At 42.8% G+C, this 23,860-nt stretch overlaps 1 protein-coding gene across 1 annotated transcript in view; it reads left to right on the top strand.

Moving 5' to 3' along the window:
• Positions 1-23,860, top strand: part of NDC80 (NDC80 kinetochore complex component) — a 255,954-nt gene that overhangs the window by 140,226 nt on the left and 91,868 nt on the right. The window contains exon 13 of the mRNA XM_078656636.1: positions 929-1,018. Within this exon, the coding sequence (XP_078512762.1) occupies positions 929-1,018 (90 nt within the window). The remainder of the gene's footprint in view (positions 1-928; positions 1,019-23,860) is intronic.

Raw genomic sequence — 23,860 nt, forward strand, 5'->3', positions numbered from 1 at the left:
TTTATTAGTGGTGCCATCCCACAGGGCCATATGAATGGACAGTCCCATAGGATGTGATAAAGGGTACTGTCTTGAGCGCATCCTCTGAGGCATAGCACATCTTTTCGGTTTCCTATTGTGGCCAGGAGCACCCCGAAAAGATAGGATCTGTGAAGTATTTCCAATTGTATGAGGTGAAAGCGATGATATAGATCAGCAAACATTCTTAGACGTCTTTTGCACCTGGGTTGTATCTTGCATTCTAGAGTTACTTGGACCATAGCATTTCTCGACCTCTCATGAAAACCATACATTCGAGGATGCTATACGTTTGATAATATTCATACACTTCCATAGATCAATGCCTGCGCTGCTGAGTCCAAGGCAGTTTTAGTGGCCGATCTGTGACTCCCCTGCAGTGCACCCTCTCTGAGACAGTTTATCGTTTCTGTTAACATTAGTCTTACTCCATGAGTCTTTCATACTCTAGAGGAGGGGGCTAGAATGTAAGGGAAACAAGTTCTAGTTACTAAAGTTTATAACTTCTGGTAATACTGTTTGCCTTACTCCTTCACTTGACCCAGCAGCCTTCCAACCGACTGAGTGTCTTTATGTATTCTATTTCAATGTAGCTGAGTACTAAAAGCAAACGTAGGCAGTGAGACTGAACATGCTTCTGTTGGGCAAGGACAGGATGTGGCTTGGGCCATTTTTGCCCTGAGGTCTCCTATTTTATTCTTGTGGCCCTTGTGTATGTGTCTGTCATAGGAAAAATCATTCTGTTCATACAAAGGTGCAGTAGGGAGGAATAAGGGAGCTAGAGTAACAGTGAGTGTACTGTTCTTGTTTTTATTCCACTTCACAGTGCATACAAATTTCCATGTGTGTGTGCAGTACAGTGTTATCGCAAAGAAAGTGAAAATGTAAGCTGTGCATTTGTAATTTGCAGGCTCCGCTGATGAAGCTGATGAATTGCATCGAAGGTGAAATCACAGCCGCCAACAACCACAAAATCCATATAGAGGACATGTTGGAACACGTGAGTTTTAAGCTTCTTTCGCCAGGCTTTATAACGCAAAGAAGACTTTGTTTTTAAGTGTTGTTGGAGTATTGAGGCATCTTGTAAAATTCATCTTGTTTTGAGGACTTTAGCGAGTTATTGGTCATTCATATATCAATTATTTCATCAAAAAATATATGATCTAATAAATTGCTTGGAGTTGAGTTGATCTCCAAAGAAAAGAATGCACTAGTCCTACAATCTGTATTCTAGACAAAAGAAACGGAATTTTTCTCACCACCGGTCTAGCACTGATATGGTCAGTAATGCTTCAGTGAATGATACAGGTACTTCTGTGAGTTACTTACCATACGCAGTCTGATTTCCTACTCCTAGGAAAGAGCTGACCCACCACTATACCAGTGCTTAACACAGTACAAAGGGTGTCTTTGTAAGGCCACACATCCTGTTTACTCACAGCAAAACTGACCACGCTGGTTAGGAAGAGTGTGTGTTCTGAAACCTATACAGCCCTAAAAGATGATGGAGGTTCCACTTAGTTTCCTCTAGGTTTATCCAATTAGTGGCTGCCAGACATGGAGACTTCTACAGTCTATGACAGGTGATAAAACAAATATGGGTTTTGTTCTGTGTATAAAACCTGGGTTTGAAAAGTGACATCTTTTTGGGTTGCACAGTGTACGTAAGCCTTTAAAAAGTCCATTATCTGACTCCGGCTTCTCCAACCAGTAGCTTGTGAGCTACTGGTAGCTCTCCAGCTATCTTTAAGTAGCTCTCTTGTGTGCAGTCCAGCCTAGTAAATCAGAAACATTTGCTTGGATAGAATAATATGGCTACCAAGATTGCAAAGAGTGTATTTGAGGCAAAAATGTGTGTATTTTGTACTCATTAGCTGATGTTATGTGAAAAAGGGTTGAATTTCCAAAATAAATGTAAATCTGCTATTGATTGATAATTCATTTGCATTGGGGAGAATTATTACTAATGTTATTACTTTAGTGCCAGGAGCACTGCAGCTATGGTTATTACATATTAACCATGACAAGGCATCCCAAATTGTCAAAGCCTTTTTAGGTCTCGCCTAGCGAATCAACGCATGCAATGCTCTCCTTGGCGAGACCTATAGTCGCCGGTTTCACTGCCGAAGGGAGACAGGAGGTGGCATGCACAGACAGGAGATCTGCACGCGTACGGACAGGAGATGTGCACTCGGTACGCGTGCACATCTCCTGTCCCTTTTGGCTGGCGTTACAAAGCGCGCGCATCGCACGCTTTCACTTTTTCTCCCCCTGTCGGCTCCACGGAGACAGCTTGTTTCTCTGTCTTTTCCTGGCAATGTGTATTCATGGCGAGTACTTGTTTTCAGTTTTACAGTGAATTGTATCGTGACATCTGTCTGCTATCGTTAGATCTTCTTTCATCTAGAAATTTAGCACTTTGGGCGTACGTTTTTTTGCGTGTCTAGAAGATGAGAATATCCTGTGGGTAAAGTTGAGCACTGTTTCCCATCTATCTGCGCCAGAATACCCTTGCGGCCGATTGTGCGCCTTACAAATACACACAACAATCCATAAGGCACCTGAATATTGTGACGTAACAGAGCCTGATCATAACCTGCCAGCTCCATGTCTGAAATTTTAGTTGCAATCTCATGAGTAATCGGATTATTTCAACAAAATCAATTTACCTGAACTTGATAGTTTAACAGCATTTGTTTTTATCAAGGTCTCTGACTCGATTTCATCTTATTCTCGTGCTTGCCCAAGGATGTTTCAGTTTCACTATGATCAGTTTGTGCCTTTGGTTTCTACAAAGAAAGATCCAAGTTCATGTGTCCCCTAGTAGTATTCTGAAGCAAGCAGTGATGTATTTTGTAAAATCCTGCAGCAACATGGGAATGCCCCCTTTAGTCGACGGTGCCCGGAGATTTACCAGTGTGGTAAAGTCACCTGTACCGTCTCAGGCCTCTGTTTTCAATGTCTTTCTAGAGCTTTATTCTTCGCAGAGATATAATTAGTGTTGCCCCATCAACTGTGCAGCACTGACCACAAGTGAATTAAATTATCAGCATCTTATACAGTTGTTCCTGACACCAAGACTGACTCAGCCAGTGTTTTCAAAACACCTGCGGGTCTGGCGCTCATGCATCGTAACACTGCATTTGAAATAAAACCTATGCTGGGAATATATGTTTATAAACCAGAATTAGGAGGGAACATCACTCTGCCTCATGTAAATATAATCCCACCGAACTTCCTTGTTGCTCGCATCCCGCTCTAAGACCGCTGTCCGAGTTTCCCAGAGTCCAGCTTCTTGCTCCTGCTGCTGACTCTCCTCTAGCTTGCCGTTGGTCGGGCCTCATCCTGCGCTGCCATCTTGAAGCACCTTCGAGGGCACCGTACTGGCAGAGGGACTTCAGCTTCGGCCCTCTTTTTCCTTTCCTCACTGAACTTCGCCTGTGGACACAAGGGTTTTCATACTTGACTTTAGTTCCTCTTCAGGTGGGTTTGCTTTTAATTAAAATATCTGCGTATATTCAGTCTCATGGGCCCACCAGTACCAGCAAGGATACAGCATGTTGGGCCTCGCATCGGACAGGCCTCTGTACTGTAATCGAGTACTCCAGGTGAAGCTTCTCTATCATTGTATTCAGCTGGACAATGAGTTCCTTTTTGCTGCTGGTTCTACCTGCACCCATGCTATCCTCATGCTCCTTTCAGTGTGCACACAGTGAATTCTTTGACCTCTGTAAGGTCACAAGATAAGATCCAGTGGCAACTACCGTAAATAACAATCATTTGCAATGGAATAGGTCTCACATTTACTAAAGTTTAAGCTGTTGGCATTGTTCATGACAATGCCTTTTTTTATCTATTTTGAAAACCAACACATAAATAAATGGCATCATCATTTACAACACCAATAGCTCAAGCTCTCGCAATGCGAGACCTATTGCATTGCAAATACTTGTTTTACATAACTGTTGGCAGCCCTGCCTAGTGCATGGATATGTTTACTGCTTACTAACATGCTTAGTGTGGTAACTAATGTAATCTGGTTTGATATGTTCACTATACTAAATATTAATAGCTCCAGATGATTTCCATTGAACATAAGTAGCTCTTATTGTTGAAAAGGTTGGAGACCCCCAATCTGACTGAAACAAACAAACTGGCTGCTTCTGGGAAACTTCCAAAATTTACAGAATTAATCTGTGTTCCACATATAACAACAGCGATTGAGACTGCTATATTGAATTGAAAGTGAGATTGGTGTTTTCTAGACAAGCCAAGAGATGTTTCTCTTGTGTTTCCAATACTTGCACTTAAGACAAAAGGGTGCATACGTCACTTGTTCTTGCAGTAAACATTGATGTATTCTAGAGAGGTTATGGTTTTGTTAAAAAAATAATCGAAAAGTTTAATTTGTTTTCGTGCACACAGAATTACTGTCGCCTGCGTCATGTTTTTTAGGTCGAGCTAGAGTGCGCATGCGAAGCATGCGTCTAGCTCGACAACTATTGTTTTCAGTCTCCTGGGAATCTGAGACAGCGTTCGGCCACGCGCTTCTGCTGTCCCAGATTTGTCCTCGTGAGCGTGCTTTTGCTGCTGGCTGCTTGCTGTGTGTGCGCTGTTTCGCTTTCGGTTTTGTCTTCCTCAAGACGTGTAGTGCTGGGTGCTGGCATTCTGCTGTTTGGGGCGCGCTTGTAAACATGACATGTGTCATAGCTACAGGTATGTTCCTATCACAACGTTCACGTACACCTCAAAATTAAAGCCAGTATTTTATGAAAGTTGTTTTACAAACTGCGGAGAGACTTTGCAAACCGCTTTTAAACAGTGTGCATCTTCTAGAAAGTGGCGTCATGCTATGCTAGGCAGACAGACATTCGCGTACACCCCCCAACCCCCCACCAACCAGTCATCGGGCACTTTAAACACAAACACACATGCATACATACGCGCGCGCACACACAGACACACGCACGCACACATCCCCCTCACACCCCACTCACCAGGTTCTTCTCGCGTGTCCCTCGGCAGCCAGCGGGTCATTCTGGTTAACAGGCGGGGGCAGCGGAGCTCTCCACGAGCACGGGAGCCCCGCTAGCTGAGACGGAAATCTTCCGGCGGGCACAGGAGCGCGGGCTAGGCTCCCGTCTGCTTCCTGTATTTGTCCGGCCCCGTCCCAACAAAGGTTGCCTGGCTTCCTGTTGAAGCCGGGCTGCGGCAGTGAGTTTGCTTGTTCACCATGTGAACTGTCCGCAGTAATAGGGCAAGGTGACAGACACCCGCACACCCCAATAAGGTAATATAATTGTAACTGCAGGTGACGCATACTTTCTTTTTTAGTGTAGGTGCTGTGAAGTTTTTCCGATGATATAACCCGTTTCTATGTAATTTATGACTTTTAATTCATAATATTTCATGCATTTCCTAAGTTTGATTTCAAACAGTGAAAGGGGGGATTTGTATTACAATGTGTTCGCATGTCCTCTAGCGAAGATCTCCACCTTCCGGCACCCAGGTTAGAATGAATTGGCAGTCCCACACAGGCCCTATGCTGTGAGAGGAGCTCCCACTGATCCGCGATTGAGCGGCGGCCTGGCTGCTTCCACTGCACCGTGGTGATGCTAAAGTCAGTGGTCCACCCTGTGGTCGCGTCTCGCGTGGCGTGTGCTGTCTTGAAGGAATGGCGGAGCGATTTGCGCCCATACCACCACCCTGTATGTCACCAGCCATCAATGCACCGGACACGATTTTTAAAATACCAACAACAGAGGTATTTGCGCCTAGAGAGATTTTTGGGCCACAAGTCGGAAATGTAATTGAGTGCGGTGTTGGCCGTATGCAGCTAGAAAGATTTTTGAGATCGTTCCATGCCGATTAAAATATTGGATGGAGATTGACCGAGCAGTCAAACTGACCGTCCCTTAAGATTGAAAAGCCAGGCGAGTGTCAGGTTCGTGGAATGCTGGTGACTTCATAGATGAGAAATTATTTCATTTCTCATGGTAATTGCGGAGCTGCCAAGCGCTTAGACCTCGGAGAGCAGATTGCGCGATAAAGGTGAAGTCATACATGCCTCCCTCCGGGTGAGGGACATGGACACCCCTGCAGGCGTCAGTGCATACTTGCCTCGTCGCCGCGCGCTCTCGGTGGGAACGCGGCCTCGCGTTTCTGCCTTCTCAAGCATCACCAGTCCGCCTTTGCCATTACATACTTTATTTAACGTTCGCAGCGATGTTTTCTTAGCACAGCTGGGCAGTTCAACTAAACTGCTTTCCCATGACTATTTTCTGGTGTTATTTACTGTTTTAAAAAAATTACCTGCTAGAAGCATTTTGAGGTCTTGAACGAACATATTAATATAGAGCTGCTTCGTTAATTAGGGCAATAAGGCTCAACACGGCGAGTTTTTTTTGGTCATCGAGTATTGTAACATGTTTTCTGAAGTGCGTCGAAAAAGTAATATTATGTGCACCCTAACATAGTGACCTGCTGAACTCACCTTGCTCTGTATGGTCGAGATGGCGCTGCTATTTTCAGGACCTTCCTTGTCCAATGGCCGCCCTCCTCTGTCATGAGTGTTGCCACAAGCTGCAGCTGATGACTCTTCCAGCAGACGGTCACACTGTGCCTCGATTGGCAGCTCACATGTAGCCATTTAGTGCCCAGGGTGCCGTAAAGCTCCCGCTTACTCACACTGACACTCTCCAACACTCACTCTCTCACTAACTAACTCTCCCACTCACTCACTCACTCACTAACTGACTCTCCCACTCACTGACTGTCACTAACAGACTCTCACTGACCGACTCGCCCACTCTCACTCACTCACTGTCCAGACTCTCACTGACTGACTCACCCACTCTCTCTCACTCACTAACTGACTCCCCCACTCACTGACTGACTCCCCCACTCACTGACTGACTCACCCACTCACTCACTCACTCACTCACTGACTGACTCCCCCACTCACTCACTCACTGACTGACTCCCCCACTCACTCACTCACTAATTGACTCCCCCACTCATTCTCACGCACTGGCTCACTCACTCACTCTCAACACATATTGCATTACAAATGCAATAGTTGTCACATTTGCAAAAGTTTAAGCTATTGGCATTGTAAATGACAATGCTATTAATGTATCTATTTTCAAAACCAACACATAAATACAAAATTTGTCATTTACTATGCCAATAGCTCAAACTTTCCTAATGCGAGACCTATTGCATTGCAAATGCTTGTTTAATTAGGTATTCTCCTTTCCTAAATATATTCTTGGATGCAAAAAATAAATATGAAAGTAAACATGAATGTAGTTGATTTAAAAAACAGGTTTGCAACCAATGGTATATACAATTAAGGAGTCAATCTTTCGAGCCACCTGTCCAGCATTGATCAGTAGTGAAGAGGGGCTGGTTCTCAAGATGCTGCTTCGGTGAGTGGCCCATATTCGAACATGCAGCCCGTTTTTTCTGCACTTATTGGGCTGGTAATTTTCTAAAACGTTAATACAGTTCAAAAGCCAGAACAACTCTTCACACATACTGTAGATTAAATATTAGAAGGATAATGTCTTGTGCATCAGTTGATTTAAATACAAAAATGCAAAAAGTGGATGTTTGTATTAACTTAGCTGCCTTTCAGTAATGTAGAAATTCATGGGTGTCTGATAGATAACGTCATTGTAGTTATCGTTCAGTCTGACATTCCCCAGGAAAGTAATATTTTGTATTTTTTTTAGATAATTTTGAAACTGTTCGAATCTTCAGAAAGCTTTCCAAAAAAAAGGTTCACTCACTTCAGTTCCTTAATGCAACGCTTTGTGCTGATCCTTCAAGCGAGGAACCAAGGAACAAAGGGGGTCCCAAAACATTGATTTCCCATGTGAATTCCCTTAGGAAACTTTGCTCTCCTATAACAAAATGTAAATGTAAATGTATTGCGACTTATATAGCGCACGTATCACCCGAAGGCATCAAGGCGCTTGCTTAGGGAACCCGTCCTGGTATTCCCCTGTGAGATACCCCGGCAGGGTATCCACAAGGTGAAAGCCAGGCATCCCGCCACGAGGGGCCGTAGTGGAGATTAAGCAAGCTATTGCCCAGAGTCGCAGAGTGTGACCCCGTGAGTCGAGTAGGCACCGGAGCGAGAATTGTCGAGTCTGTGGAATTTTTGAGCCCGAGTCCCGCCGAGGCGGGGAATTGAACCCTGGTCCACGGCCGATCTCAGCTTCCGGGTCTGCCGCCTCTAACCACTGAGCCACACTTCTCCACTAAAACAACAACGAAATTACACCACATTTGGCTCAAACATTACTCAGAAAGTATGCTTTTCGTGATTTGTTTCAGTAGTGAAGAAATTTGCATTTAAAGAGATGCTCAGGGTAGTCATGAAGGGATAATCTTCTAGACCAATGACTTAAATCTGGACTATTGGATCCTGCAGGACCGAAAATCAAAAAAACTACTCTGTTCCCATTGGCTGAGGGAGCCTTTTTTCCCTTCGGCCAATGGGGTACTGCAGGACCTCACACTATGATTGGCCAGCCGAAGTATCTCAGTAAAGGTTTGCAGCAGCCATTCCAGGATGTGGGTACTCGGTCCCCAAGTTCTGGAAAATAATTCGCGTATACGGGGCCAGGACAGGGACAGGGTGACCCAAAGGCACTTTTGAGGGGCGGGGCAGAGGTGTGGGAGATGGGTTTTGGGGACCCCAAGTATTAAAAATGAATTCCATTTTTTTCAGCCATGGGTTTTGGAAACTCTCACGGGACCCAGTCCAGTACCCTGTTCAAGCTTTCACTGCATGGCACCGCAACATCGTGCAAGCTTCCATAGGGAAGCTTTCTTGGTGCCGTGGGGCCATGGGGTGGAAACTTGTGTTGCCAGTAGCGCAGGAGTACTGTGGTGCACAGTGGACATTGGCCTTATGCGGGGTTGGGCGCAGGGTCCGGTTGAAGACTGTTCGAAGTGGGGTTGACTGCCTGTGGAGAGTTAGCTGTTGGTCCAATTCAAAAAGTTATTATTTTTTTTTTTAAACAAAGTAAATTGACATAAACAAAGGTTAAAGTGATGTTATAGTTGGGTGTTGGAATGAGACATGAGCTAATGTTTAAGGTAAAAAAAACACTGAAATACACCAGTTATAGCAGTGGCTGTAAGTAGTTATGGTCAGGTTTTCATAGAAAAGGGATTTTGTGCTCTTTTTAATGACTTTGGCGCAGTTTGACAAATATGCACAAAATGTTCCAAAAATATGCTCCTTCATAGAAAGTTTTGTAGTTATCCGTCAAGCGGAGACCCACAAAATGGGGTCACAGGTGCCTGGTAGCTCAGTACCCCCATTGAGTACTACTTGAACCCCAAACTTTACTGATTTAGAAACGGTGTACCTATATAAGATTCAACATGCACAACCGCTTTTGCCTCCCAAGGCTTACACTACTTCCATTCTTTGCACCCACACCATTACACACACCAACTCTGCTATAAATGACTATAGGCCCTTTACTAACAAATTTTATTTTTAAAAGATGTAAAGGTTTCTGAAGTAATGTAAATAGAAGTAGCATGGATGATGGCATCATTTATGTCATTTCAGATATCAGTGTTGTCACTTAACATGTCATGAGTGATGTAAGATGTGAGGTCATAAGCAGTGCATTATGGGGGCACAGGTTATAGGTGGTTCACTAATCTGGAAGAATTTCAGTACTTTTTCATTTTTGTTTTTTAAACGTTATCTCTTTTGAAAACCTAACTATAATGTTACTTTAGCCATTTCTTTTTCAGTTAATGTGTCCTGGCTTTTAAAACTATGATTGTACTAACCCGCCTGGTTATGACATCATTTGAACCTTTGTTTTTTTTGTTTTTTTACATGGATTAAAGGCTCAGGGAGGGCGGCCGCACCCACCCCCTTTTTATATTGAAATCAGCCTAGGGGGGATTGAGTAGGCTCGGGAGAGGGTGCCAAGTGTCCATCCCTCCCTCCACTTAATTAATATACCTGTTGCCGGGTGGTGGGGTACTCTGGCCAAATTGGTCTCGGGGAGCAGGAGGGCCATACTCTTGGCCCCCTCCCCATATATTTAATGCATTTAATAAAGAGAAGTTTGGCCACTATTTTCTTTTTTACCACTTGGGGGATCCCTCTGGATTCAGACACCCAATAGGGCCTGGTGGGGGCGGGGTCCGTACCCTGCCCCCTTATATTATTTTATTTTTATCTTTTTTAAACTTCAGGACAGGGGCCTAAATCCATGAGTCCTGTATTGGCTGGTAGCAACATTCTTCCCATGTTGATGGCAGCCACTCAGAGTGTTCGCTTCTGCAGGAGCAAATTGACCCAAGGGAAAAAAGCTCCCTGGGCCATTCTGAGTCCTCTATTGGGTTCGAGGCGTCCCATGGACACAACCTCCCAAATATGTTACTAATTTCTCAAAAACTGCTGGTCAAATTTATATCAAATTACAAAAAGCACAAGTTGAGGGCCACGATCTAGCTTCTTCCAATTTTGGCGTAATTCCATTCAGCACTGTTTGCTGTAGTGCTGCTTAAGGATGTCTATAGAAAACGCATGGAGAAATCAGCTTATCTGGCCCCCTCTCCATTTTTCCCCAGTCCCCGCTTGAGGGATCTCCCCGAAACCCTCCAGGAAGGAGCCAAGTCGAAATTTCGTAAAGATTTATTAAACTGTGCCAAAGTTATTAGCAAACCAAAAAAACGCCTTGTCCATGGAAAAGCAACCCTAACTGTAACTACCCGATGTCATATACATCTGTAGTTAGTTAGGGCTTCCTGCGATAGTAATTAGTCGGTTTTCTGGACGCTTATATAACTTTGCACCCATTTGACAAAGCTCCACAAAACTTTGCATACCTATTCCTTTCTCTACATTGCAGAAGATGCAAAGTTTTGCAGAGATTCATCAAGGGGGTGCATAGAGAAAAGGAGGGGGTCCCAAAATGCGTTTCGCCACCAATTCATTTTCCATAGACTTTGCATTCATGCATAGCGCAAAAACGGCTGAACGGATTTGAATGAAATTTAGCAGGAGTGTAGATTATTGTAGATGATCCTTTTGAGAAGTAGAGTTAAGTAGGATAAGTATTTTTTAACTCCAGGTATTTTAACGTAGCGATATCTGTTACAGTACTGTTGCAGTATTTTGCGAAAGTACCACTGTGCCTAGCGATTGGGATTGGCTAATGACTGCCTTTGCAAAAGTTAAATGCAGCCATTTTGTTTTTAAGGCCACTTTCCCTGTGTTCTGGGTCAGGGGCTTAGATATAGATAAGTATTAGGTTTTATAATTTCCCCTACCTATTACCACTTAATTAAATTAGTAATAGATAGGGAAAAACTATATAGAGTTTCTATATATTAAAAAAATAATAATAATTCACACTGCACTGCAGTACTCCTAAGGAGGTACTTAAAAAAAATTCTTTAAATATGTTTAAAAAAAAAAATATATATATATATATACACATTTATTTATTTAAAATTGTAATGCACTATATTTCACAAATATAGTGTACTACAGTACATTTTTTTATTTTGTACATATTTAGTTCTTAATTTTAAAATAGTTGCGGAGTACTGCTGAAAGACAGAGAAATTACTGTGCATTTTTTTATATGGTATTTTTAGATACTAGCGCAGCACTCTGTAAACGTTTTTTAAAATATAAATTCCATTTCCTACCCATTAACACTTTGATAAAGTGTTAATGGATAGGGAATAATAATAAAACCTTAATTAACTAATATTAAGGCCCTAACCCAAAACCTAGATAAAGCGTATTTAAAAAAAAAAAAAATGTCTGCCGTTAGCCAATTATACACTACCTTGTTATCAGCATGTAACGTGGTATACCGCAAAGTTACAGTGTCACAATATAAAACAAAGGTCCAGATGTATTATTGTAATGTGTTACCCTTACGTCACACGTTGACTCATGGGAAACACAATACCTAAGTCACATTTACAAAGAAACACAAGGTCACTATGTTTTGACCTGTGTTGCTTGGTATATCTGGAGAAACGCAAGGCAGCTCATATGATTGTCTTAAACTACACACCATATTGTACATTTCTGACAAATTTAATGTATACTCAGCTATACGCCACTCAACTGTACATGACTCCACTATCACCACTCAATAAATCAATCAATTCGTCTTTATTCAATCATATTAAAAGGATCATAAAAGCACATATAATTAAATCACATTATAAATAATTTCATATTTCTGTCTTAAAAAAGATACAAATATTTCATCACAGATTCTAGGATAAAGACGAGAATACATAAAATATTTTTAAAAAGTGAGCCTTTTCATGTACTAACTTTGGATACTTAGGTTGTCATTTTTACATACTCAATGGCCTACACGCTGACCCTTTCCTCTTCTCATGCTAGCCCACAGGAATGACGCAACTGAATAACAAACCAAAGGGGTCAGAAAGTGTTTTCAGAAAGTATAATGCTACCCAGCACTGCTTAAAATTAAGACATTCCTTTCCCTCTCGTATAGGCTGCAGAATAGAAATATATGCAATTCTGTTTGAGGTGATAAGTTATCACAAGGGCACAAACTTAAGTCAGCGTGGTTATATATTTTTTCCAGATAACCTAACATTAAAGGTATCAAGTTAGTGCGGAACCTTAATAGTATAAATCTATGTTGCTTCCTGTTTACATTAGTTAAATAGGAAATGCCTCCTCCAGTTAAAGGTGGGTTGAGGCCATATGCCCGGACTGCATATTTCTCATGTTGTTGTACCCTTCGTTTATACTTGGTCATCAACATAAACATGTCACTAACTCTCTGTTTGGCAACCTTCTTACAGGCTAAAAAGTTTGTGGAGCCCAATCTCCCTTAGCTGTAAGTCTACATAGCTGAGCCACCTAGACCTCTTCCATTTATCCATTGCTAAGCATCTCCTTAGTATTGATTGGTTCAATGGAACTGTGTCTCTCCTCCAGATTGGAGGAGTGGAGCTAACTGGATGTAGTCTGAAATATAAGGTATATCACCCTTCCGCTGTGGCACTCCTCTGTACGCCAATCCATTCTACACCACTCTATGCTATTCCCCTGTATGCATTTCACTGTATGCATTTTCATTGTACACTCTTCCACTGCATGCCACTCCACGTACACTACTTCACTCTATACCACTACACTGTAGGCCACTCCACTGTAATAATAAATCCACATTTGTAAAGCGCACAATCACCCGTAAGGGTCTCTAGGCGCTGGGGGCCGTCGGGAAGATTAAGCAAGCTATTGCCCAGAGTTACATGGTGCTGGGCTAATCTGCTGCCGGTGCTGGGGATCGAACCTTGATCCCCAGATTCCGGAGCCAGTCGCCCTGGCCGCGGCGCCACACCTCTTCCACTATTCATGCTATTCTACTGTACGCCACTCCACTTTACACTACTCCATTCCATGCGATTTCACTTTACCCCACTCCACTCTACGCCACTCCAGTCCAGGCCACTTCACCATATGAATCTGCAGTGTAACTGTCAAGATTACGTTCCACAGGATCCGGTCGTTGCTAATGGGGGTCCACCTCCTAACGTTACCAGCTCCCTGATCTTATAATACAGGGAATTGGAACCGTTAGGCGAGGGATGTCAGGAACGGGGAGGGGACTGCTGGGACAAAGGCTCTGAAACGATATAAGAACAGAATAAATGGTTAAACACTGCATAGTAATAACATGACTACTCTCATCAATTCTCGCTATGAGGGGATTGCCTGCTGGCACAGAAACACACCTGAAACTCAGAGCCAAAAAACACCCAGCAGAGATAACAAAGAAAACAATGAATGAGTCTTCAGCACTCGTTAAATAAGAGAGCCTATTGTCTTCCAGCAACCTTCCTGAAGTTCAGCAATAGTAAACTACTCCAATCGTTTCTTAGGACTGAAACAAGGTTCCGAACACCTGGAATATTATAGAGCCATATCCAGATATTGTTCATAGGAAAAGGTAAATAGAGTATTCCCAAGAGAAGACAATACAAACGGCAGAATGTAGCAACCACCACAATACTCCGCTGTATCAGCGTAACAAAGTACAAACAAGGGTTCACGGCAGCAAGTGGTTAGCCAACACACCTTACTCCGCTACAAACGCAGAATGATTAATCATTAACGGTAGCGCGTGGCAGGATACACACTGTGCTCCGCATACAAGAAACAAGCTTTGGATGCCACGCTAACATGTAGTAACTACCACTATGTTCCGCATGGATATCGCAATTATCAGGATCCCAACAGAGACGCGTGGCCAGCCGACTCACAGCGTTCTGTATCTTTCACGAGCGCAGCCGCGCTGGAACAACTGGGAATACCGAGAACAGGAGAAATGATGACGGAACAACGGTAACGTGTGGTCGGCCGACACACAACGTTCCGTTGTTGGGAAAGGGAGGCAGCAGCACGTCGTCAACTCACCCACTGCCGCACCGAGGAATTCGGAAGCCTCCGAAGACTCAAAGCAGGAAGCAAACAAAGAAAAAGACTCGAGACCCGTTCCTACGGACCTCTAGCAATGGCAACGGGAAACAAACAGAATTACGCGCATCCGCTTCCGCGCGTGATGTCGCTAAGTACCTTCCTGAAGTGAAGGCTCATGGGAAACGTAGTTTATATCCTTAGGTAGGCGCGAAGGGAGCCCGAAACCTGACAGTAACTTCACAGTTTCCTACTCTAGTCTAAGCTATTCCACTCTACCATTCCACTGTATGCCACTCTACGCACCTCTAGTGTACGTCACTCCACTCTACGCCAGTCTACTCTGCTCTATTCCACTGTATGGAACTCATCTCTACGCCACTACACTCTAAGCCACTCTACTGTACATTACTCCACTCTATGCAATGCCACTTCACTGTATTCCAATCCAGTCTCTGATATTCCAGTGTATGCCACTGCATTCTACACCACTCCACTGTACACTATTCCACTGTATGGCAGTCCACTGTCCCCCACTCCACTGTATGATATTCTACCCTTCCCCATTCAACTGTACACCGCTCCTGTCTTGGAAACTCCACTCTGCTATTCCACTCTACGCCAATAAACTCTATTCTCTTTCACTATATGCCACTCCACTATACAGTACACCACTCCAGTGTACATTATTTCAGTGGACGCTATTCCTTTGGATGCCAGTCCTCTCTATATTATGCCACTCCACTATACGTTGCTCAACTGTACACCACTCCACTATATGCTGCACTACTCTACGCCACTATACTCTATGCCACTCCTCTGTATGCCATTCCACTTTACGCCACTCCACTGTGCGCCTCAACACTGTACGCCACTATACTCTACAATACGACACTCTACAACACTAGATATTATGCCACTCAAGTTTATGAACTTCTACTCCACTTTACGATGCTCTATGCCCCTTCACTATCTAAACCACTCCCCTGTATTCCACTCTATGCCACTCTATAAAGACTGTACTCCACTCTGCAACATCTATGCAATTCCATCTATGTGCTCCATTAGAATTTACCCCACTGTACCCTATAACACTCTACTCCATTCTACTCGTCTCTACTCTATGCTACTCACTCAATGGCACTGTATGGCAGTCGACTTTACAACACTCGATTCCATTCTACTCTTCTTCACTCTCCAACACTCACTCTCTCACTAACTAACTCTCCCACTCACTCACTCACTCACTAACTGACTCCCCCACTCACTCACTGACTGACTCCCCCACTCACTCACTCACTCACTGACTGACTCCCCCACTCATTCTCACGCACTGGCTCACTCACTCACTCTCAACACATATTGCATTACAAATGCAATAGTTGTCACATTTGCAAAAGTTTAAGCTATTTGCATTGTAAGTGACAATGCTATTAATGTATCTATTTTCAAAACCAACACATAAATACAAAATTTGTCATTTACTATGCCAATAGCTCAAACTTTCCTAATGCGAGACCTATTGCATTGCAAATGCTTGTTTAATTAGGTATTCTCCTTTCCTAAATATATTCTTTGATCCAAAAAATAAATATGAAAGTAAACATGAATGTAGTTGATTTAAAAAACAGGTTTGCAACCAATGGTATATACAATTAAGGAGGCTGAATCTTTCGAGCCACCTGTCCAGCATTGATCAGTAGTGAAGAGGGGCTGGTTCTCAAGATGCTGCTTCGGTGAGTGGCCCATATTCGAACATGCAGCCCGTTTTTTCTGCACTTATTGGGCTGGTAATTTTCTAAAACGTTAATACAGTTCAAAAGCCAGAACAACTCTTCACACATACTGTAGATTAAATATTAGAAGGATAATGTCTTGTGCATCAGTTGATTTAAATACAAAAATGCAAAAAGTGGATGTTTGTATTAACTTAGCTGCCTTTCAGTAATGTAGAAATTCATGGGTGTCTGATAGATAACGTCATTGTAGTTATCGTTCAGTCTGACATTCCCCAGGAAAGTAATATATATTTTTTTTTTAGATAATTTTGAAACTGTTCGAATCTTCAGAAAGCTTTCCAAAAAAAAGGTTCACTCACTTCAGTTCCTTAATGCAACGCTTTGTGCTGATCCTTCAAGCGAGGAACCAAGGAACAAAGGGGGTCCCAAAACATTGATTTCCCATGTGAATTCCCTTAGGAAACTTTGCTCTCCTATATATAACAAAATGTAAATGTATTGCGACTTATATAGCGCACGTATCACCCGAAGGCATCCAGGCGCTTGCTTAGGGAACCCGTCCTGGTATTCCCCTGTGAGATACCCCGGCAGGGTATCCACAGGGTGAAAGCCAGGCATCCCGCCGCGAGGGGCCGTAGTGGAGATTAAGCAAGCTATTGCCCAGAGTAGCAGAGTGTGACCCCGTGAGTCGAGTAGGCACCGGAGCGAGAATTGTCGAGTCTGTGGAATTTTTGAGCCCGAGTCCCGCCGAGGCGGGGAATTGAACCCTGGTCCACGGCCGATCTCAGCTTCCGGGTCTGCCGCCTCTAACCACTGAGCCACACTTCTCCACTAAAACAACAACGAAATTACACCACATTTGGCTCAAACATTACTCAGAAAGTATGCTTTTCGTGATTTGTTTCAGTAGTGAAGAAATTTGCATTTAAAGAGATGCTCAGGGTAGTCATGAAGGGATAATCTTCTAGACCAATGACTTAAATCTGGACTATTGGATCCTGCAGGACCGAAAATCAAAAAAACTACTCTGTTCCCATTGGCTGAGGGAGCCTTTTTTCCCTTCGGCCAATGGGGTACTGCAGGACCTCACACTATGATTGGCCAGCCGAAGTATCTCAGTAAAGGTTTGCAGCAGCCATTCCAGGATGTGGGTACTCGGTCCCCAAGTTCTGGAAAATAATTAGCGTATACGGGGCCAGGACAGGGACAGGGTGACCCAAAGGCACTTTTGAGGGGCGGGGCAGAGGTGTGGGAGATGGGTTTTGGGGACCCCAAGTATTAAAAATGAATTCCATTTTTTTCAGCCATGGGTTTTGGAAACTCTCACGGGACCCAGTCCAGTACCCCGTTCAAGCTTTCACTGCATGGCACCGCAACATCGTGCAAGCTTCCATAGGGAAGCTTTCTTGGTGCCGTGGGGCCATGGGGTGGAAACTTGTGTTGCCAGTAGCGCAGGAGTACTGTGGTGCACAGTGGACATTGGCCTTATGCGGGGTTGGGCGCAGGGTCCGGTTGAAGACTGTTCGAAGTGGGGTTGACTGCCTGTGGAGAGTTAGCTGTTGGTCCAATTCAAAAAGTTATTATTATTTTTTTTAAACAAAGTAAATTGACATAAACAAAGGTTAAAGTGATGTTATAGTTGGGTGTTGGAATGAGACATGAGCTAATGTTTAAGGTAAAAAAAAACACTGAAATACACCAGTTATAGCAGTGGCTGTAAGTAGTTATGGTCAGGTTTTCATAGAAAAGGGATTTTGTGCTCTTTTTAATGACTTTGGCGCAGTTTGACAAATATGCACAAAACGTTCCAAAAATATGCTCCTTCATAGAAAGTTTTGTAGTTATCCGTCAAGCGGAGACCCACAAAATGGGGTCACAGGTGCCTGGTAGCTCAGTACCCCCATTGAGTACTACTTGAACCCCAAACTTTACTGATTTAGAAACGGTGTACCTATATAAGATTCAACATGCACAACCGCTTTTGCCTCCCAAGGCTTACACTACTTCCATTCTTTGCACCCACACCATTACACACACCAACTCTGCTATAAATGACTATAGGCCCTTTACTAACAAATTTTATTTTTAAAAGATGTAAAGGTTTCTGAAGTAATGTAAATAGAAGTAGCATGGATGATGGCATCATTTATGTCATTTCAGATATCAGTGTTGTCACTTAACATGTCATGAGTGATGTAAGATGTGAGGTCATAAGCAGTGCATTATGGGGGCACAGGTTATAGGTGGTTCACTAATCTGGAAGAATTTCAGTACTTTTTCATTTTAGTTTTTTAAACGTTATCTCTTTTGAAAACCTAACTATAATGTTACTTTAGCCATTTCTTTTTCAGTTAATGTGTCCTGGCTTTTAAAACTATGATTGTACTAACCCGCCTGGTTATGACATCATTTGAACCTTTGTTTTTTTTGTTTTTTTACATGGATTAAAGGCTCAGGGAGGGCGGCCGCACCCACCCCCTTTTTATATTGATATCAGCCTAGGGGGGATTGAGTAGGCTCGGGAGGGGGTGCCAAGTGTCCATCCCTCCCTCCACTTAATTAATATACCTGTTGCCGGGTGGTGGGGTACTCTGGCCAAATTGGTCTCGGGGAGCAGGAGGGCCATACTCTTGGCCCCCTCCCCATATATTTAATGCATTTAATAAAGAGAAGTTTGGCCACTATTTTCTTTTTTACCACTTGGGGGATCCCTCTGGATTCAGACACACAATAGGGCCTGGTGGGGGCCGGGTCCGTACCCTGCCCCCTTATATTATTTTATTTTTATCTTTTTTAAACTTCAGGACAGGGGCCTAAATCCATGAGTCCTGTATTGGCTGGTAGCAACATTCTTCCCATGTTGATGGCAGCCACTCAGAGTGTTCGCTTCTGCAGGAGCAAATTGACCCAAGGGAAAAAAGCTCCCTGGGCCATTCTGAGTCCTCTATTGGGTTCGAGGCGTCCCATGGACACAACCTCCCAAATATGTTACTAATTTCTCAAAAACTGCTCGTCAAATTTATATCAAATTACAAAAAGCACAAGTTGAGGGCCACGATCTAGCTTCTTCCAATTTTGGCGTAATTCCATTCAGCACTGTTTTCTGTAGTGCTGCTTAAGGATGTCTATAGAAAACGCATGGAGAAATCAGCTTATCTGGCCCCCTCTCCATTTTTCCCCAGTCCCCGCTTGAGGGATCTCCCCGAAACCCTCCAGGAAGGAGCCAAGTCGAAATTTCGTAAAGATTTATTAAACTGTGCCAAAGTTATTAGCAAACCAGAAAAACGCCTTGTCCATGGAAAAGCAACCCTAACTGTAACTACCCGATGTCATATACATCTGTAGTTAGTTAGGGCTTCCTGCGATAGTAATTAGTCGGTTTTCTGGACGCTTATATAACTTTGCACCCATTTGACAAAGCTCCACAAAACTTTGCATACCTATTCCTTTCTCTACATTGCAGAAGATGCAAAGTTTTGCAGAGATTCATCAAGGGGGTGCATAGAGAAAAGGAGGGGGTCCCAAAATGCGTTTCGCCACCAATTCATTTTCCATAGACTTTGCATTCATGCATAGCGCAAAAACGGCTGAACGGATTTGAATGAAATTTAGCAGGAGTGTAGATTATTGTAGATGATCCTTTTGAGAAGTAGAGTTAAGTAGGATAAGTATTTTTTAACTCCAGGTATTTTAACGTAGCGATATCTGTTACAGTACTGTTGCAGTATTTTGCGAAAGTACCACTGTGCCTAGCGATTGGGATTGGCTAATGACTGCCTTTGCAAAAGTTAAATGCAGCCATTTTGTTTTTAAGGCCACTTTCCCTGTGTTCTGGGTCAGGGGCTTAGATATAGATAAGTATTAGGTTTTATAATTTCCCCTACCTATTACCACTTAATTAAATTAGTAATAGATAGGGAAAAACTATATAGAGTTACTATATATTAAAAAAATAATAATAATTCACAGTGCACTGCAGTACTCCTAAGGAGGTACTTAAAAAAAATCTTTAAATATGTTTAAAAAAAAAAAAATATATATATATATACACATTTATTTATTTAAAATTGTAATGCACTATATTTCACAAATATAGTGTACTACAGTAAATTTTTTTATTTTGTACATATTTAGTTCTTAATTTTAAAATAGTTGCGGAGTACTGCTGAAAGACAGAGGAATTACTGTGCATTTTTTTATATGGTATTTTTAGATACTAGCGCAGCACTCTGTAAACGTTTTTTAAAATATAAATTCCATTTCCTACCCATTAACACTTTGATAAAGTGTTAATGGATAGGGAATAATAATAAAACCGTAATTAACTAATATTAAGGCCCTAACCCAAAACCTAGATAAAGCGTATTTAAAAAAAAAAAAAAAATGTCTGCCGTTAGCCAATTATACACTACCTTGTTATCAGCATGTAACGTGGTATACCGCAAAGTTACAGTGTCACAATATAAAACAAAGGTCCAGATGTATTATTGTAATGTGTTACCCTTACGTCACACGTTGACTCATGGGAAACACAATACCTAAGTCACATTTACAAAGAAACACAAGGTCACTATGTTTTGACCTGTGTTGCTTGGTATATCTGGAGAAACGCAAGGCAGCTCATATGATTGTCTTAAACTACACACCATATTGTACATTTCTGACAAATGTAATGTATACTCAGATATACGCCACTCAACTGTACATGACTCCACTGTCACCACTCAATAAATCAATCAATTCGTCTTTATTCAATCATATTAAAAGGATCATAAAAGCACATATAATTAAATCACATTATAAATAGTTTCATATTTCTGTCTTAAAAAAGATACAAATATTTCATCACAGATTCTAGGATAAAGACGAGAATACATAAAATATTTTTTAAAAGTGAGCCTTTTCATGTACTAACTTTGGATACTTAGGTTGTCATTTTTACATACTCAATGGCCTACACGCTGACCCTTTCCTCTTCTCATGCTAGCCCACAGGAATGACGCAACTGAATAACAAACCAAAGGGGTCAGAAAGTGTTTTCAGAAAGTATAATGCTACCCAGCACTGCTTAAAATTAAGACATTCCTTTCCCTCTCGTATAGGCTGCAGAATAGAAATATATGCAATTCTGTTTGAGGTGATAAGTTATCACAAGGGCACAAACTTAAGTCAGCGTGGTTATATATTTTTTCCGGATAACCTAACATTAAAGGTATCAAGTTAGTGCGGAACCTTAATAGTATAAATCTATGTTGCTTCCTGTTTACATTAGTTAAATAGGAAATGCCTCCTCCAGTTAAAGGTGGGTTGAGGCCATATGCCCGGACTGCATATTTCTCATGTTGTTGTACCCTTCGTTTATACTTGGTCATCAACATAAACATGTCACTAACTCTCTGTTTGGCAACCTTCTTACAGGCTAAAAAGTTTGTGGAGCCCAATCTCCCTTAGCTGTAAGTCTACATAGCTGAGCCACCTAGACCTCTTCCATTTATCCATTGCTAAGCATCTCCTTAGTATTGATTGGTTCAATGGAACTGTGTCTCTCCTCCAGATTGGAGGAGTGGAGCTAACTGGATGTAGTCTGAAATATAAGGTATATCACCCTTCCGCTGTGGCAATCCTCTGTACGCCAATCCATTCTACACCACTCTATGCTATTCCCCTGTATGCATTCCACTGTATGCATTTTCATTGTACACTCTTCCACTGCATGCCACTCCACGTACACTACTTCACTCTATACCACTACACTGTAGGCCACTCCACTGTAATAATAATAATAATAAATCCACATTTGTAAAGCGCACAATCACCCGCAAGGGTCTCTAGGCGCTGGGGGCCGTCGGGAAGATTAAGCAAGCTATTGCCCAGAGTTACATGGTGCTGGGCTAATCTGCTGCCGGTGCTGGGGATCGAACCTTGATCCCCAGATTCCGGAGCCAGTCGCCCTGGCCGCGGCGCCACACCTCTTCCACTATTCACGCTATTCTACTGTACGCCACTCCACTTTACACTACTCCATTCCATGCGATTTCACTTGAAGGACTGGGCTATTTAAGGCCCAGCGGTGCCAGGGAACAACACCTAAAACCTTCGTGGGATACCTGTTCTGGCGCACTAAAGACAGAGACACGGGAGACTTCCTTCGGCGTCAAAGATCAGTGTTTATTACTGCAGGGATGCAAAAGTCATGAGAAGTACAACAGAGTGTAGGTTCCAAGAGTCTGCTTCAAATTGCATTTGTGTGTCGCTCTCTTTTATACAAGATCTTGTCATTGCACAATATGTAAGCAAAAGGTTACAGCTCAGTTCCCACAGTAAAATTCAAAGGATCGCTTTCATGTATTCAGAGCTCCGGAACATAATTACATTAACATCACCAGTTCCAACTGTAAAAGCACATCTTCCCACCATTAGGTACATTCCACTTGAGTTGTAAATAAGCAAGAGACAGAGACAAGAACAGCTGCATAGAAAATCAGACAACAGGGAGGAGAGAGTGTGAGGATAATATTGGATGCGTAATCGTGGCTTAAAAGGGCTTGATCCCAGCACGTGCAAGGCTGAAACAATAGACCGGCACGCCAGGATCACCTCCGGGCGGAGGCAACTGCTTTAGCAGTGTCCTCCCCCTACTCATAAAAGACGCATGAAAGGGATATACTTCCACCGTAAAGCTTGGGAACAGAGGGTCACGATGCGGGCAGTTGCCTGTTCGCTGACTACGTGAGGGCAAGAAACAAAATGGATGCCGTATCTAAAATGGAACCCGAGGGCTCATTGGTAAAAACCTGTAAATGAGATGAATTCTTCTGAGTAGCATGGCGATACCGCGTACACTTACTAAACTCGTCATTTACGTTTCATAGATACCACACTCGTCCATATTCGGCGATGCCCAAAACGTCGTGACAATTTTCACGGAACCTCAGACGCTCCTTTTGCCCTCATGTAGGCAAGAACTAGTCGAAGTCGGAGTCAATCTCGATTCTCATTAGATCATTCAGATGTTGTTGGAACATAATTCTATCCATCAATGTCTCTTTGGTAACAGATGGCCTTCTTATACACGTTGTAGCACAAAGGCCACATAAGGCAGGACCACACTGTACGCAAAGACAACACGTGAACAGAAACGTCACAACAACCCCTATAACCATCAGAATCTTCCAACCCCAAGTCGACATTAGACCCCAGAACCATCCTAGAAGCGTCCAATCTCCCTCGTCCACGTGTATGGACTCCGAGATTTTGTGCAACTTGGAGATGGCTTGATAAACCGTTGGAGCGTTATCCGGTATGAATATACAGCAGCTCGAATGGATGACCTTGCACACACCACCTCTATCTGCTAGAACAATGTCTAGAACCATACGGTTCTGTAACGTCATAAGCCTATCCGCTTGAAGCTCTGCTGTCAGATTACCAAGGGCGCTTGCAGTTATGTTAGCGGTTGACTCTACTACACGAGTTAACTGTCTCAGGTTTCTGCTATTGACCATAGGGCCCCAAAACGGTAGAAAACCCTTGAAGAAGTCTCCTGCTTCTTGACCGGAAGTATCCTCTTTACTAATGACACCTCTCACAACTCTGGTTTTGTGATAGTCGGCAGCAACAGTGAAAGTCGGGG

Source organism: Lissotriton helveticus, chromosome 8 (assembly GCF_964261635.1).
Source record: "Lissotriton helveticus chromosome 8, aLisHel1.1, whole genome shotgun sequence".
Taxonomy (NCBI): domain Eukaryota; kingdom Metazoa; phylum Chordata; class Amphibia; order Caudata; family Salamandridae; genus Lissotriton; species Lissotriton helveticus.